Consider the following 14,305-nt stretch of genomic DNA (forward strand, 5'->3'; position numbering starts at 1 on the left):
TTCTCATTTAAATATTTCCACATCTTTATTTAATTCATTTTATAAATCGTGTTTCTCGTCTGCCGGTTTTGTTTTCTATTTAATATCGTTTGTGTTTATTCCCATCTAGTTTTGCTTTAAATCACTTGCCAACTAGCACTGATTTTCAAACAAGGCGTTTAGTTCAATAGTTAGTCCGTATAATTAGAGTTCTTTTTTTTTGCTCGATACATTAATTGATATGGAAATGGCTAAAGTTTTGGTAGCGTTGTGCTAAAAGCGGATACACAGACGCACTGTACGTGAAATCAAATCTTAACTGTCTTTTTTTCCTTTTATTCTTATATACTCTGTACGAGTACTAGAAACCAATTTGCTAAGGATTTTTGCTTAGTTGAGGAGATATGTTGTGGAATGCAATTTTTAGATTCCTCATGTCTCTAATGTCTCTAATCTTTATCAAACAAACGTCCCAACATGAAGTGATATTTTTCTCTTTAAGAAGTACCAGTTTGAACATAATATATTTATAACATATTATGTAAAAGTTTCTAAACCTATCGATACAATTAATTTAAAAAAAGACACTAAGATTTTGACGCCGGACGCTGGCATTCACTAGCCAATCGGCGTATCGGACGCATCTCTACACACGGGGAAAATTGTCCATTGGTTATTAAAATTTTAATCCACTGGAAACTACGGTATTTCCAATCTTTTGGCAGTTTGAATTTACTATTGGTTTGATGTTTGGAAAATTCATCTTACTACGTCACAATCCCTAAAAACAAAAGTGTTTTGGATATAAAAGAAGGTGGATTTTCTAGCATCGGTCAGTTCGAGCTTCCTCTCATATTTAAAGACTCTAGGTACGCTGCTTGGTATCCACCTAGTCCCTGCATTTTTATTTTACCATATTCAAGACGAAACGAGACCATCCTGGCCATCAAAAACATATACTACTAGCTACATTGTCAAAAGATGTCCGGAACTACTTCAGATCCTGCCTCACATGCGCTACAACCAAAGCAGCAGCCAGAGAACCTCTCTCTTTTTGACGTCCTAGGACCCTTTTCAGAAGCCAGAGGTACTCGCAACAGATACATCCTATTGAAAATAGACTGCCTGAGCAACTGGGTAGAGTTTCGCTGTGTCCAGACCGCCAAAAGCAGACAAGTTATATCATTCCTCCAGGAAGAAGTCTGCAGCTGCTGGAGAAAGCAAAACACTATTATCAGAGATAACGCGTCCCAATTTCGAACAGATGCCTGGGATATGTTCCTGAGACGTAACAATATCAGAGCCGAGTTTAGCCCAATTTACCATCAGAGAGCTAATCCGATGAAACGACGGGTTCAGGAGCTGAAAAAGGGACTTCAAGCCAGGTGCAAATCGAACGATGACACAAGGTCTACGTACCAGATATCGTGTTTAGCCTGAGGATTAGAAGGAATGAAGCCCCCAAGAAACATTCGCTGATATTACTGGGATACCTTACCAGAAGAACCAGACGCCAAGACAGGGTCTCCAAAGCAGTCCAGGAGACTGCAGTATACGTCCGGAATCTATTCCTGGACAATCCAAACGCTCCACCTGCCAGAAAATTTATCCAAGGAGAGCAGGTTCTACTTCAGAACCATGTTCGAGGAAACTTTGGAGCCACATGGACAGGCCCCCACACGATCATTAAGGTATTGGGAGACCACACATATAAGGCGCTCCGGGTACAAGACATCAACCGGATCATCCATGTTGACGATATTAGACCTACTCCAGCAACTAGGGACGAACCATCAGAATAAGAAGCAAAATATCCTGTATATTGTATCGAAATTTACTTCTTTTGTATTTATTTGCTTCAATAAAAATGAGTGCTACTTAGAGTCTTTTAGAGGGGGGATGACCCCGGACGTTGGTAATATCTATCCAATCAGCATACCAAACGTATCTCCACACACAGGAAAAATTCCTCATTGGTTGGAAACTACGGTGTTTACAACCTTTCGACAATTTGAATTTCCCATTGGTTCGAGGTTTGGATAATCCATCTTACAACGTCACAATCCATGAAAACAAAAGAATGTTGGATATAAGAAAATAAGAAAGCCTCAAACAATAAGGGAAATATTTTATGACAAAATTTTAATTTTAACAAGTACTAGACGAAGTCAGAGGAAAGATGATCATACTGGAGGATTTTAAACCAAGAATATTCGATCTACTACTTTAGATCCCTATGTGCTAAAGCTGACGATAATAAACCAACAACACCAGAAGAGACGACAAACGACATCGAGGACAGAATATTAAACGACTTCCTAAAGTACGGAAAACCAGATGTGACCAATCAACTATTAAAACTTAACTTTAAGAACTTGAAAAAAAGTTGAAAGAATATATATATAGATATATATATATATATATATATATATATATATATATATTTAGGGATTCTACAGTATTCACTGCCTTCCCTCGCTCAACCGTTTCCATCTCTCTCTGTTGTTCCATTCTCCATCGTTTAGGCCTCTCTTACTCATGGCGTCGTCTACTTCGTTCCTCCAGGCGTTTCGGGGTCGTCCTCTTTTCCTCCTTCCTATGGGGCTCCATTCGGTTATTCTCTTTATCCATCTGCTGTCGCTAGTTCTTCTTACATGTCCATACCACTTTAATCTTTTTTGTTGTATATATGTTAGTATGTCTGTTTCTATTGATGTTCTTTGCTTTATTTCGTCATTACTTCTCCTATCCATTCTTGTTACTCTGCAGCATCTTCGCAGGCATTCCATCTCTGTTGCTACTATCTTACTGCTGTTTTTCTTGTTTATGATCCAATTTTCAGCCCCATATGTCATAAGACTAATGTTTTATAAATCTGCGTTTTTGTCTTCATATTTAGGTGTCTATCCCACCATACTGAGTTAAGTTGTCGGATTGCTGTTCTTGTTTGTCCTAATCTTTGTGTAATTTCTTCCTCTGTTGTTGCCTTTTTCGTGATTATAAACCCCAGGTATTTGAATTTATCCTTTCCTTTGATTGTTACGTTGTCATCAATCTGTAGATCTTCTATGTCTTCTTCACTTGTAGATAGGTACTCTGTTTTTGCGAGGTTAATATCTAGGCCAGCCTTGATATATTCTTCTTGTAGTTTCTTCATCATGTAGCTGAGGTCGTCTTGGTCTTATGCAAATCACTACCTGATCGTCTGCAAAGCTTAACGTATATAGGTATTCGTTCCGTACCGGTACGGAAAGAATAACTTTAAGAATTAAGTCACTACTTGATATTTCAATTTACAAGAACAAAAATAAGCAATATTTATATACTACACAATCTTGATCCAAGTAAATATTAAATAATGTTTTGTATTGTTTAAGCTATTTTATATTATTTTACCTAGTAATCGAAATTTTCTAATAATATATACCACCACTATTACACCACTTATTTCATGAACTTTTGATAATTTGTACTAAAAAGTTTGATAAACAGTATTCTTAATTAAACACAGAAGTTCTTAAACCATTGAATTATTTAAAATATATTTATTTAATTAGAAATTATTAAAATTTTGAAATATTCAATATTTTTGTCCATGATCATAATTTGCACTTACTAAAGTTTATTAACTCCTATTTATAACAGGAAGTAGTATCACGGTAAATCTCCTTCATTAGCTCAAATGAAACTGATTCATATTTTTCGTGTTTTCTAGATCTTTTCAGCTACAGTTGTATCTGGCATTCCAGGATGTTACACAGTCGGTCCCATTTCCATGCAGGATGCATAAATTCGCGAACAAGTTGAATTAAAAAATTTTGCATGCATATTGCATATAGTTCTGAGCGTAAAAAGTTTTCATATTCATTTGCATATTCGGTTGAGCTACGATGTAAAAGTACATCATTTTTCAGGGGACTTTTCTATCATTTTAAGCAAAGATGAGGAAAATTTATGTCAGTGCGGTTTATATCAAACTACTTTGGTTGTAGAACACATCAGCTTTATGTTTTACAAAATTGAGGAACACAATAAAATTTTCAACGGTACTTTTTTAAAAATAATGAAATAATAATATCTTCTAAGATGTGATAATACTCATTTTTCTTTTTAAGTAACCGCATCAACCATGAACGGTATCTAAACAATATATCGTTGCTGAAAAATCATACCGGCATAAATAAACAAATCGATTTTTGAGATATTGGTCACAAAAACTTTTTTTTGTCTTTGTTATGTCATTATAGTAATTAATTGGGTTGAAAATAATCCATCAAAATGCCGTTGGCTGGTATGCATAATGGTGAAGTCGCCGAATTATCTCACACTAGTACCTTTTTTTACCATCTTTTTTTATATAGACATGACTCTGTCAGTATACTGATCGTCTTTCTATTTGGAGAACTGTCTCGAGCTGTCTTTACTACTCTATTTCTTGTCATTCCGCTATTAGAGGAAAATGCCTAAAACTGGACCCCCATTTTGTTTTTCAATTCATGCGTATGAAAAATAGCAAAAAAAAATATTATAAAAGTACACACCATTTACTTCATAATGTTATAATTCATTTATACTAAACTTTCATTACCTAATGATAATAAAAATTAATATAAAAAATATGTATTTTCCAAAATCCAGCCTTTGGTGAATTCGGAAAATAGTTGCTAAGAGTGGACCCCCTAAAAAATTATTAATAAAGTTGTACCAATAATAGGAAAAAAGTATTAAATAAAAGAAAACATGATCTACTTTCTAAATATACGTATATTGTAACAATTTCCAATATAAAACATAAAATATACAAAAATAGCAAAATTATTAATTTATCTGCAAAAATCGCATATGTAGGCATCCTTATCAGCCCCAGCACAATCCACATGAGCCCACAACTAACACATAATGCACAAGACCCAAAGTTCGCCTTTAAAATCTTCCGAATATTTTCTGTCACAAAACATGCACAAAGCGTCATCCTCTTTAGTTGGTGACATTCCCGGAATAATGTCCAATTCAGATGTTCCAGAAGAGACACTGATTTCATCTTCTGTGTCTGATTCTTGTTTCTTAAAATTTAGACATCTTTTTACTATCTCTTTCCCTTTTCTAGAAGGGCCTGCTGTCGAACAACCTTTTATGCCGCGGTTGCCTTTGAAACTTTGATTACGTTCTTGCTGTTCAGTTTTCATGGCTTTTTTAGATTCCATTAACTTGAATTTATAAGGAGAAGCTGTGATGATTGTTGAACTGCAGTCTTTCCGTCCCCTATTAGTGGTCCTTTTTTTGATTTTTGGAATAGGAGTAATTTCAAACGGGCTTATCATAGACGATTTTGGACTATGAGGATTATCAGATGTAGATGGTAACACAGGATTACCTTGACCTGCCGAAGATGTTAACGGTTGATTCGGGTCAAACTCTGCATTAACTTGTGACTCATTCATCGTCATAACACATTTTTCACTAATCGCTGTAGAGCTTTCATTACCTGCCGTTTTTTGCTTTGACATTGACAGTTTGCTTTGACAATTTCAGCTGTTTGACATTTAATGTATGCTTTGCCAATGAGCTCCATTACATCATAAGCTGTAAGTGGCCTTTCATTGTTTCTTAACCACTGCCTTATTTCCTCACTGTAGTAAGTTTTGAGACAACCCATGAAACTTTTGTCCAAAGGTTGAAGTTTGTGTGAGGAGTGAGGTGGTATGGACATAATGGTAACATGGTGTGTTCTTGCCAAATCGATCACTTCAATATTTTGAGTGTGGCTATAATGGCCATCTAAGAGTAACAGCACAGGTTTCTCCTTTGTAGGATGGACAAAGTCGATAAAGTGCTTAAAACATTGAGTGAAGGAGTTGATTTGAATCCAACCTGAAGGATGCACTGCAAAAATTGTTCCTAATGGCGCTCCTTTTTTCAATTGTTTACTCATATTTTTTCTCGGAAAAATCACTAAAGGAGGTACGAATGAGCCAGTGGCATTCATACAAGCAACAAACGTTATAAGGGCTCCACGTTCTCCTGATGTCAGGGCAGCAATCTGCCTTTTACCTTTAAGTCCTATAACTTTGGGTATTTTAGACTTCACCACACTAATTGTGCTCTCGTCTACGTTATAGATTCTATCAGGAGTAAATTCATTTTTAACGTACAAATCTTCCAGTAGTTGATAAAATTTCTACGCATTTTCCTTATTGAACCCAAGAGCCCTGCTGTAAGATGTTCCAGTGGGCTTTCTTTCTGACAGTTTTGTTTTGTGCCGTTTAATAAATAGATTGGCCCACTTTTTACCAGCTATTTCTTCTTTGAATGGATTATTAATGCCATTTCTCTGGGCCATTTGCGCGGCTATTCTTCTTAAATCACTTCTAGTGAGTACAAAAAACGATGCTTCTATTGCACAACAATATTGGACTAGCTCGTCTTCCAGATTTTTGCCCAATATTGTAGGTCTGCCTCTCTTTATTTGTGCTGCTTCGATAGGCGTACCATACTTATCTTTGCTTAATCTCATCAGCGTTGTCTTCGGCACATTAAAATATTTACTCGCCTTCTTCCACCCCATCTTCTTATTTCGAACTGCATCAATGGCCTTAGTCATTTTAGACGGACTCCACTTTGTCTGTTCGATCTTCTCCATTTAATTGATTTTTAATCTGTAACAAAATTGCAAATCATAGAAGTGCGAAGTTGCATAACAGCGAAGTTTTAAATTTAAAAAATAAGGGGTCCGATTTAGGCAACTACGGGGGGTCTGGTTTAAGCGACTATAGCATACATTTTAATAATGTCATAATTTTTTAACCACACCATTATATGAATTGTATTAGTGAGAAACAATGACCTCAAACCCTATTATTTAAAATAATATATAGATTGAATAGTTTACCTGCTAATATCTCGAAGAAATAATGAAAACTATAACACAACGTAAAAACTTTCCACACAACCAACAACCAGCACACGTGCAAGACGACTGGCAAGCAATAAGTGACGTAGCCGGCTTGTACACTTCACCACTGAGTCATGGCACTCTAATATACCATTTGCACTCATTGCCGCCACGATTCAAATTAAAACGTACCAAGAAAGCTAGGGGTCCGCTTTAGGAGGATGGTCCACATTTGGGCACTTTCCTCTATTATGGTCGTTCCATTTTACTCCACTAGTTCTTACCCAGTGTTTGATGTTCTCCAATTTTCATCTGCGTATCTTTTTTAAGTTTTTTTTAATATATCATCCATAATAAATTAAACAATATAGGACTTAGGAAATCTCCCTGTCTTATTCCATTGACAGCTTCAATGGGATCAATTAGTTCTTGTTTTGATTTTAATTTTATTGTGTTGTTTTGGTAGATATTTTCGATCGTTTTGATTATTTGACCCAGTCAAATGGCTTATTTAGGTCCAAAAAAATAAATATGCCGATTTGTTGCATTTTAATGATTTCTCTTGCACTTGACTAATTATAAATATAGCCTCGGTGCATGGTATTTCTGACCTAAAACCTTGTTGATCTGCTAGTGTTAGAATTTTCTTCAGTTTTTTTGATATCACTTTGGTTGTTAATATTATTGTTGTGTTTAATAATTAATTCCTCTATTATTGCCTGGGTCCGATTTGCCTCCCTTTTTCAAGAGAGGTATTAGAATTATTCTTGACCCCCATTCGGAATTCTGTTTTGTTCTATTATTTTTTGTATAAGTTTTAATAATTGTTTGGACAGATCTGGTCCTCCGTACTTTAGAAGTTTGTTCGATATTCTGTCCTCTCCTGGTGATTTTCGATTATTTACTTTTCAGTGTACTTCCTTTACCTCTTTCTTCTCAATATTTTATTTTTCGTTCATTATCTTTAGTAAAATGTGATAGAAAGCCCATGTTTTCTTCTAAATGTGTTTTGTTTTTATTAGTTTGTGCATTTCTTTCTTTGTTCTTAGATTATTTTCCATATTTTCTTTTTGTGTTTCATAGAAGTAGTGTTTCATCTTTTTTGTTGTGTTTGTTGCATTCTATATCGCAAAATGCTTTCTTCTTTCCTTCGCATTTGGTATTTACTTTCTCTCTAAACCATGGTATTTTTATTTTTGTTATTCGTGTTTGTTACTTTTCTCTCTCCAAGTGATTCTGTTATTTTTGAGTTTTTCTCAGCTTTCCTCGATATTATCGTTTCCTTATATTTTGTATTCGCTTCGATCTTGAAATTATAACGTGTGTCATAGTTAGGGTAAGAAATTTTTATACAAACAAATTATTTTATAACAAAAGAATTAATTAAAATTTCTTGGTTTCGGCCAATTATTGCTGGTGATACATTGATAAATCCGGAAACAATACAACTAGCAAATAGTCGGAAAATTTTGACATTCATTTTTTAATGAGATGATGCCTTAGGTCCAACAGAAAGCATAATGAAACCCTACCTTAAGCTCCATTAAATATAAAGAGCAGAATTTTTAAAAAATATCGATTGAGTCGTGTGATCGACAATACCTTTGGACACAGGCTCGAACTGTTGCCTTGACATGTTGTTATTTGTTTAACTTTTTATACAAACTACAAGTTGATATTATTTATGACAAACTTGTAGAAAAAGTTAATAAATTAGATAACTTACTGTGCGGTCGCTGGTTTCATTTGCGACTGCACAATCCTCGTCGTGAACATCCGCAGATATGTCCATTGTGCTGATTAAAGCAATCCGTGTTTCTTAAGTTATAAGATACCTCATTTCTTCAAAATCCCACAGAGAAAGGTTCATAGTCGCTACGCCGGCACCACTTATCTCTGCATCGCGAATGATTTTTTCGGGAAGTTTATTAGCAAAGAATTTATTTTTTTACCACTCCTTGATTCTCAACATCCAGGTACTTTCACGTTATTTTTGACGATGTTAAAAGTTTTTGAAAATCACACAATGTATTGCACAACCTTTTAATATTGTCACATACAAACAATTAATTACACAAAATAAAATATTGTGCAATAATATTGAGCGTGTATGGGCCGCTTTACATAACAACTGATAACCGCATACACCTGCCAATTTTTTACCTGTTTAAATATTTCGTTTCTGCTTCTTCTACGTCTAACATTTTAAATACACGCATTTTGTGTGTTTGTTTAAACGAATGTTAGTGAGCATAAGAAAAAGATAAATCTAAACAAAAAAGACTCTAGAGCAGACGCGAAAAGGAGAAAAATAAATATTTCGTATAAGGCACTGCTTTTTGCGCTGAGAGTTGAAATTGCAAGGAGAAGACCGATATGAATTTCAATTTAAAACGGAACATAAGATTGGTTGAATGTGTGAATCGTCAGAGGAATTTAATTTTAAAAATATTCAGGCGATAAATTAAATACTTGGCATTGGCACTAAAATATGCTCTGCAATTATCTATTAATTTTGTTTTTACCTTTAGAATAAGCGAAACATACACGAATAAGTAAGATGTTTTTTGGTAATATAATCAAAACTTTTAGGTTATTTATGAATATAAAATAATTGCAAAATAACTGTGATTCAGAATAATAGATTTAAAAACAAAGTTATCAGCCACATTGTTTATTATATTCTTATAGAAAGTGCAGAAGATTATTAATCCTAAATAGTATCATTGTAAAATTGTAACAATTGTAACGAGAATAATTGACGATAGGTGGTCCACTAAAATTACACTGTGGTATTAAAGAGATGTCAGAAACCAAGGAGATGTCCAAATTTAAAATGGGACTATGACATAAGGAAACAAACCGATACAACATGGCATAGAAAAGCGAATTTTAAACAACCGTGGGCAGAAATGAAGAATGGATATGTAAGAGATGCTGCACCATAATCAGTAGAATATGCTGAGAATGATAATGATGATGATGATTATATGTATAGGTATCTACCGCATATAAGACGGTCATTGACGAACTATCATTTGCCGAAAGAGTTGAGATCAATAATTACTTCAATTATAAATAAACCAATTCCAGTAATCACGATTCCTGGTGCAGATAACAAAAAAAATTTCACGACGTAAAAAATGTCCTAGGATCAACGATAAAAAACTTATTGACTTGAAAACTTGTGACTTGCAATTTTTGTATGGTACCAATTTGTTTAGAATGTGAAGAAAAAGTGTGTAAGGACTGTACAATTAAGTAACTAAACTTTATATTAAATGTTATATTTTATATTTTAATGATAATATGTCTAAGGCGTAAATATCTAAGTTAATTTCTAAACGAACGTTGTACAAATTTTTGGTTGTTTGCCTAATTTTTTTTGAATATTTTTGTATTTGTATGACAAAATTAATGGTTCTATTGGTTTGTTAAAGAACATCCCAGAGGTACTTTTCAGTGCGTCATTAAGTATGACGTCATATAATGAATTAGGTGTGTCGAGAATTATTTCATATAATTATTGAATAATCTGACAGATGCCAGGATCGTACTTAGCCACAGGTGAAAAGCTTGTGGAATTACTGGTATTTTTATTGCAAGGTCATCTGAGTAGATTTGATTATTATAAAATATGTGAAGATATATTTTTTTTGTAATGGGGGTAATCCCGTATATTAATATCCTCTTCTTCTCAACGGGCTGTCTGCGCGTCGAAAGTTGGCAATAATCACAGCGATTTTTAATTTTAAGACCGCGGCTCTAAATAAGTCGTTGTTACATGAGTTACGTCTCCTTCCTATGGATCTTTTTCTCCAGATTTTCCTCGCATAATGACCTGGAGTATTAGATATTTATCTCCTTTCATCGCATGACCCATATATCCCACTTTTCTCCTCTTAATTGTTAGTACTTTTGTTTTCTTATGCATACGTCACATTATCTCAACGTTGGTTATTCCATCTACCCATGAGACCTCTAGTGTTCTTCGGTACATCCGCATCCCGAATGCCTTCAGCCTCCTCAAGTCAATTTTCTTCAGTGTCTGCGCTTTCATCCCGTATTATAATACGGATAGCACATAGCACCTCAGCAGTTGTATTTTTAACTTAAGGTTTAAGTTTCTACAGCAGAGAAGCCTTTGTATTCTTGTTAATGCGCTTCTGGCCTGTTGGATTGTGATTCGTATTTCTTGAGAGCTGTCATTGCTGTCATTAATAGTTTTATATAGGTATTTGAATTCTCTTACTATTTCAATAGGTTAATTATGTACATATATTTCACGAATGTCCTGAGTTGTCTTTGTTATTATCATATATTTTTAGCTCTTTTGAGTAATGGTCCATATTCTTCTTCGCTTACTGCGGTCACCTAATTAAGAAGTATCTGTAGGTCTTCATGTAATTTGGCTTAAAGAACTGAAATTATCAGCGTATTTCAGGTTATTTATGATCATGTCATTAATTCTAATGCCTACATTTCGTTAATCCATTGCCTTACTTAATATGTCTTCCAAGTATATATTAAATAATACTGGTGAATGTGTATACCCTTGTCGAACAACTCTTTGTACTTCTATTTCTTCTGTTGTTATGTCTTCTATTCTCACTACTGCTTTTTGGCCATAGTATAAGTTACAAAAAGAGACTGTTTTCAAAAATTTATTAGGTAACTTATAAATTAATTACATAAATAAAATAGAATTCTAATCATAAAAACTATTTATTCACTAATGCGTAATAATAATAGTTTATTGAAAACACTGAAAAGTAGAATTTGAATATCAGTGTAATAGAAAATTATAGAAAAATACTGCCATTGGAGAGTTTCCTTAAAGATATATCCTTAGACGAATTCATGGTGAAATATTTCGGCCATAACCTAGAAAAACATTAATTAGAGAAGAAATTTCTAACGCCTCAGCAACACGGTGAAATAAAGAGTAAATAAAACAATTTTATTTTCAGGGTAAAAAATACTTATTTAATAATTAAATCCTTCACGAACAGCAGAAATTGGTAATAATGTTTGTTCAGCTTCCTTTCCCATTTGAACATATCTAAGTAATTTTAATATTAGTATTTATTCTTTTTCCGTATATCTTGTCATCTTGGCCTTACACAAATACAAATAAACACCCAATACTATGTACAAACACTGACCTGAACGACAGCCGTTACTTGCTGTTCAACACTTCGAAAGAATCGCCAGCATGGACGAAGTTTTACGTCAACTGTCAGTAATAAGCGTATTTGATTGGCTAGAGAAAGCGCGCATCTAAATATCAACGAATCAAACGTAGGTTAGGAAAAAACCGCTTATGTATGTAAGCTTATTCTAACGCTGCAATATAGTTCTGTTTAATCACGGAACTACCGCTTTTTCCGTCACACCCAACTTAATGCATTAGAAAGAAATCAAAAAACTGTGACGCACTGAAAAGTACCTCTGGGCTGTTCTTTATAAGTTTAGAAAGTTGGAGTACTGTTAGACACCACGTCACCCTTTATGTCAAGATTATATCACGTCACCAGTTGAGGGTTAAAATCTCTTTCTGTTTTCTCAATATTTTTAACACCTCTACATTCGAGTCTCTATCCAGCCAACTGATTCGTAATATTTATCTGTAGGTCCATAATTCGAGGGCTTTCAATCTGTCTGAAACTTCCTTATTTAATGTCTAAGAAAACACGTAGCATCTCCAAAGTCTTAGCTTAAAAGTAATTTTAAGGTTACTGCTGGGTATTGTTCATATAAATGTACAATATGCGGTTTTTTATTTTATTTCGAATTCTGTTTTAGATATTTTTGTAAATCCAAAACTATTGAAAAGAACGAAGTTGTTTCGAGAAGCATTTTTTTGGTTTGGCTGCAAAAGTGTTCCAAATATTTTTTATTTATCGTCAAACCTTAAAATCGTCACTTCGGTAACTGTCCTACAGTCACAATTTGTAGTTTAAACCCAAATATATGTAACACTTTTTGACGTATATACCTTTTAAAGTCATTTTTATAGAAAATAAATATTTAACTTTTTAGTTAAATATAAAAAAAATTAGTTCTTACCAATAAAAATAGTGTAGATTAGAAAGTTATGTCCCAGACCTCTCGCATCATTTCGGTAACACTTTTATGCGAAGAAATCTACAATACCGACTTAACTTGTTGTTTATTTCTTTCGAGTTCCATGTTCGCGCGTAGCGTACGTATGAGTTAGTGGCAGTGGTTTTTAAGTAATATGGTAAGTTTTTTTTTAATAAATTAATGAATGACTGATTTTTTCGGCGTATACTTATTATTGACCATTTCGGTAACTACTTTTTCATCGAAGTTTTTGCCTCAGATAAGCAATTTAATGTATTTTTCTTTTTAAAAAATAGGACATGTTTAATAACCTCAAAAATTTTAATAATCTAAGTTACCCCTAGAGGAAGCTAGATTACTAAATGTAAGATTTCGTCATTTCGGTAACGTCATTTCGGCAACATTTTTAAAAGTAATATTGTGTTACCGAAATGATATTTTGTTACAGAAATGATTAGTTTCTTTTTATTTATAGATGATGGACAGCGAAAAATTAAACTGTTTAAAAGAAAAATTAACACAAGATAGAAAAAATTCCTACGAATTAAATTTAAAAAATAAAGAAGAAAAAAAAAAATAAAAATAAAACTGTTTTAAATCCTAAAAAGTCCAAACTTTTTGAAGAAGATAGGATGACTAAGCCTTCAACTTCAAATGGATATTCTTCGGCCCAAACTAGTATCTCCAAGCCTAAAATTCAAGTCAATTTCAAGTTTGAACAGAATAAACGTAATGTCGAGCCGAAAAAAACATTGAAACTTGAACTGAAAAAAAAAAAAGTAAATAATATCCACGACAATAATAATGATAAAACAGCGCAAGCAAAAATAAAAAAAGAGTACTTGCAGAATAATAGAACACCAACGAAAATAAAAATTAAAAAGAGGAAATATAACGAAAAGATGAAAGAAGAAGTAAGAAGAAGAGTTCAGAAACATAGAATGAAATTAACAGAGCAGCAACTTGAAGAAAAAAGAAGAAAATATCGAGATACAAAAAAAAGAAAGAAGAAGGACAAGTTAAGTTTATACAAGACTTGACACCACGACATCAAAAATAAAAAGAAAGGAATGGAGCAAAAACAGCAAAAGATATGGAGAGAAAAAAAAAATGAAAGGTGAAACCGCAAGATTTGCTAGAGATAATTCACCCGCAACAAGTGAAGATGAAGTTACAATTGAAAATAAGGACGACCCATTTCATGAGGATCTTGCGGAAAATTTAGATGTATGGATGTTGTCAAAAAGAAAAACACACCTTCAAGGCAAAAAAATGTTGACCGACAAATAGTGACAAAAGAAAAATCAAGTGAAACAGATGTGTCGTCGTTTTCTTTAGATGAAGATG

The 14,305-nt window shown here is 33.6% G+C and overlaps 1 protein-coding gene across 1 annotated transcript; it reads right to left on the reverse strand.

Annotated features, from left to right (window-relative positions):
• Window positions 1-5,422: 5,422 nt before the first annotated feature.
• On the reverse strand, window positions 5,423-6,580 carry LOC140444618 (uncharacterized). The gene is made up of 2 exons (XM_072536380.1): window positions 6,162-6,580; window positions 5,423-6,101 (listed from the first exon to the last, which is right to left on the reverse strand). The coding sequence occupies exons 1-2, from the start codon at window positions 6,578-6,580 to the stop codon at window positions 5,423-5,425; spliced, it is 1,098 nt and encodes a 365-aa protein (XP_072392481.1).
• Window positions 6,581-14,305: the final 7,725 nt, after the last annotated feature.

The sequence above is a fragment of the Diabrotica undecimpunctata genome, chromosome 6 (genome assembly GCF_040954645.1).
Source record: "Diabrotica undecimpunctata isolate CICGRU chromosome 6, icDiaUnde3, whole genome shotgun sequence".
NCBI classification, from domain to species: Eukaryota; Metazoa; Arthropoda; class Insecta; order Coleoptera; family Chrysomelidae; genus Diabrotica; species Diabrotica undecimpunctata.

Bases quoted from the DNA above. Each gene is read 5' to 3' on its own strand.
- LOC140444618 (XM_072536380.1), bottom strand. From the start codon at position 6,580: ATGACTAAGGCCATTGATGCAGTTCGAAATAAGAAGATGGGGTGGAAG. The intron at 6,102-6,161 runs GTAGAAATTTTA...TACTCCTGATAG, and splicing joins GGGTTCAATAAGGAAAATGC to AATCTATAACGTAGACGAGA.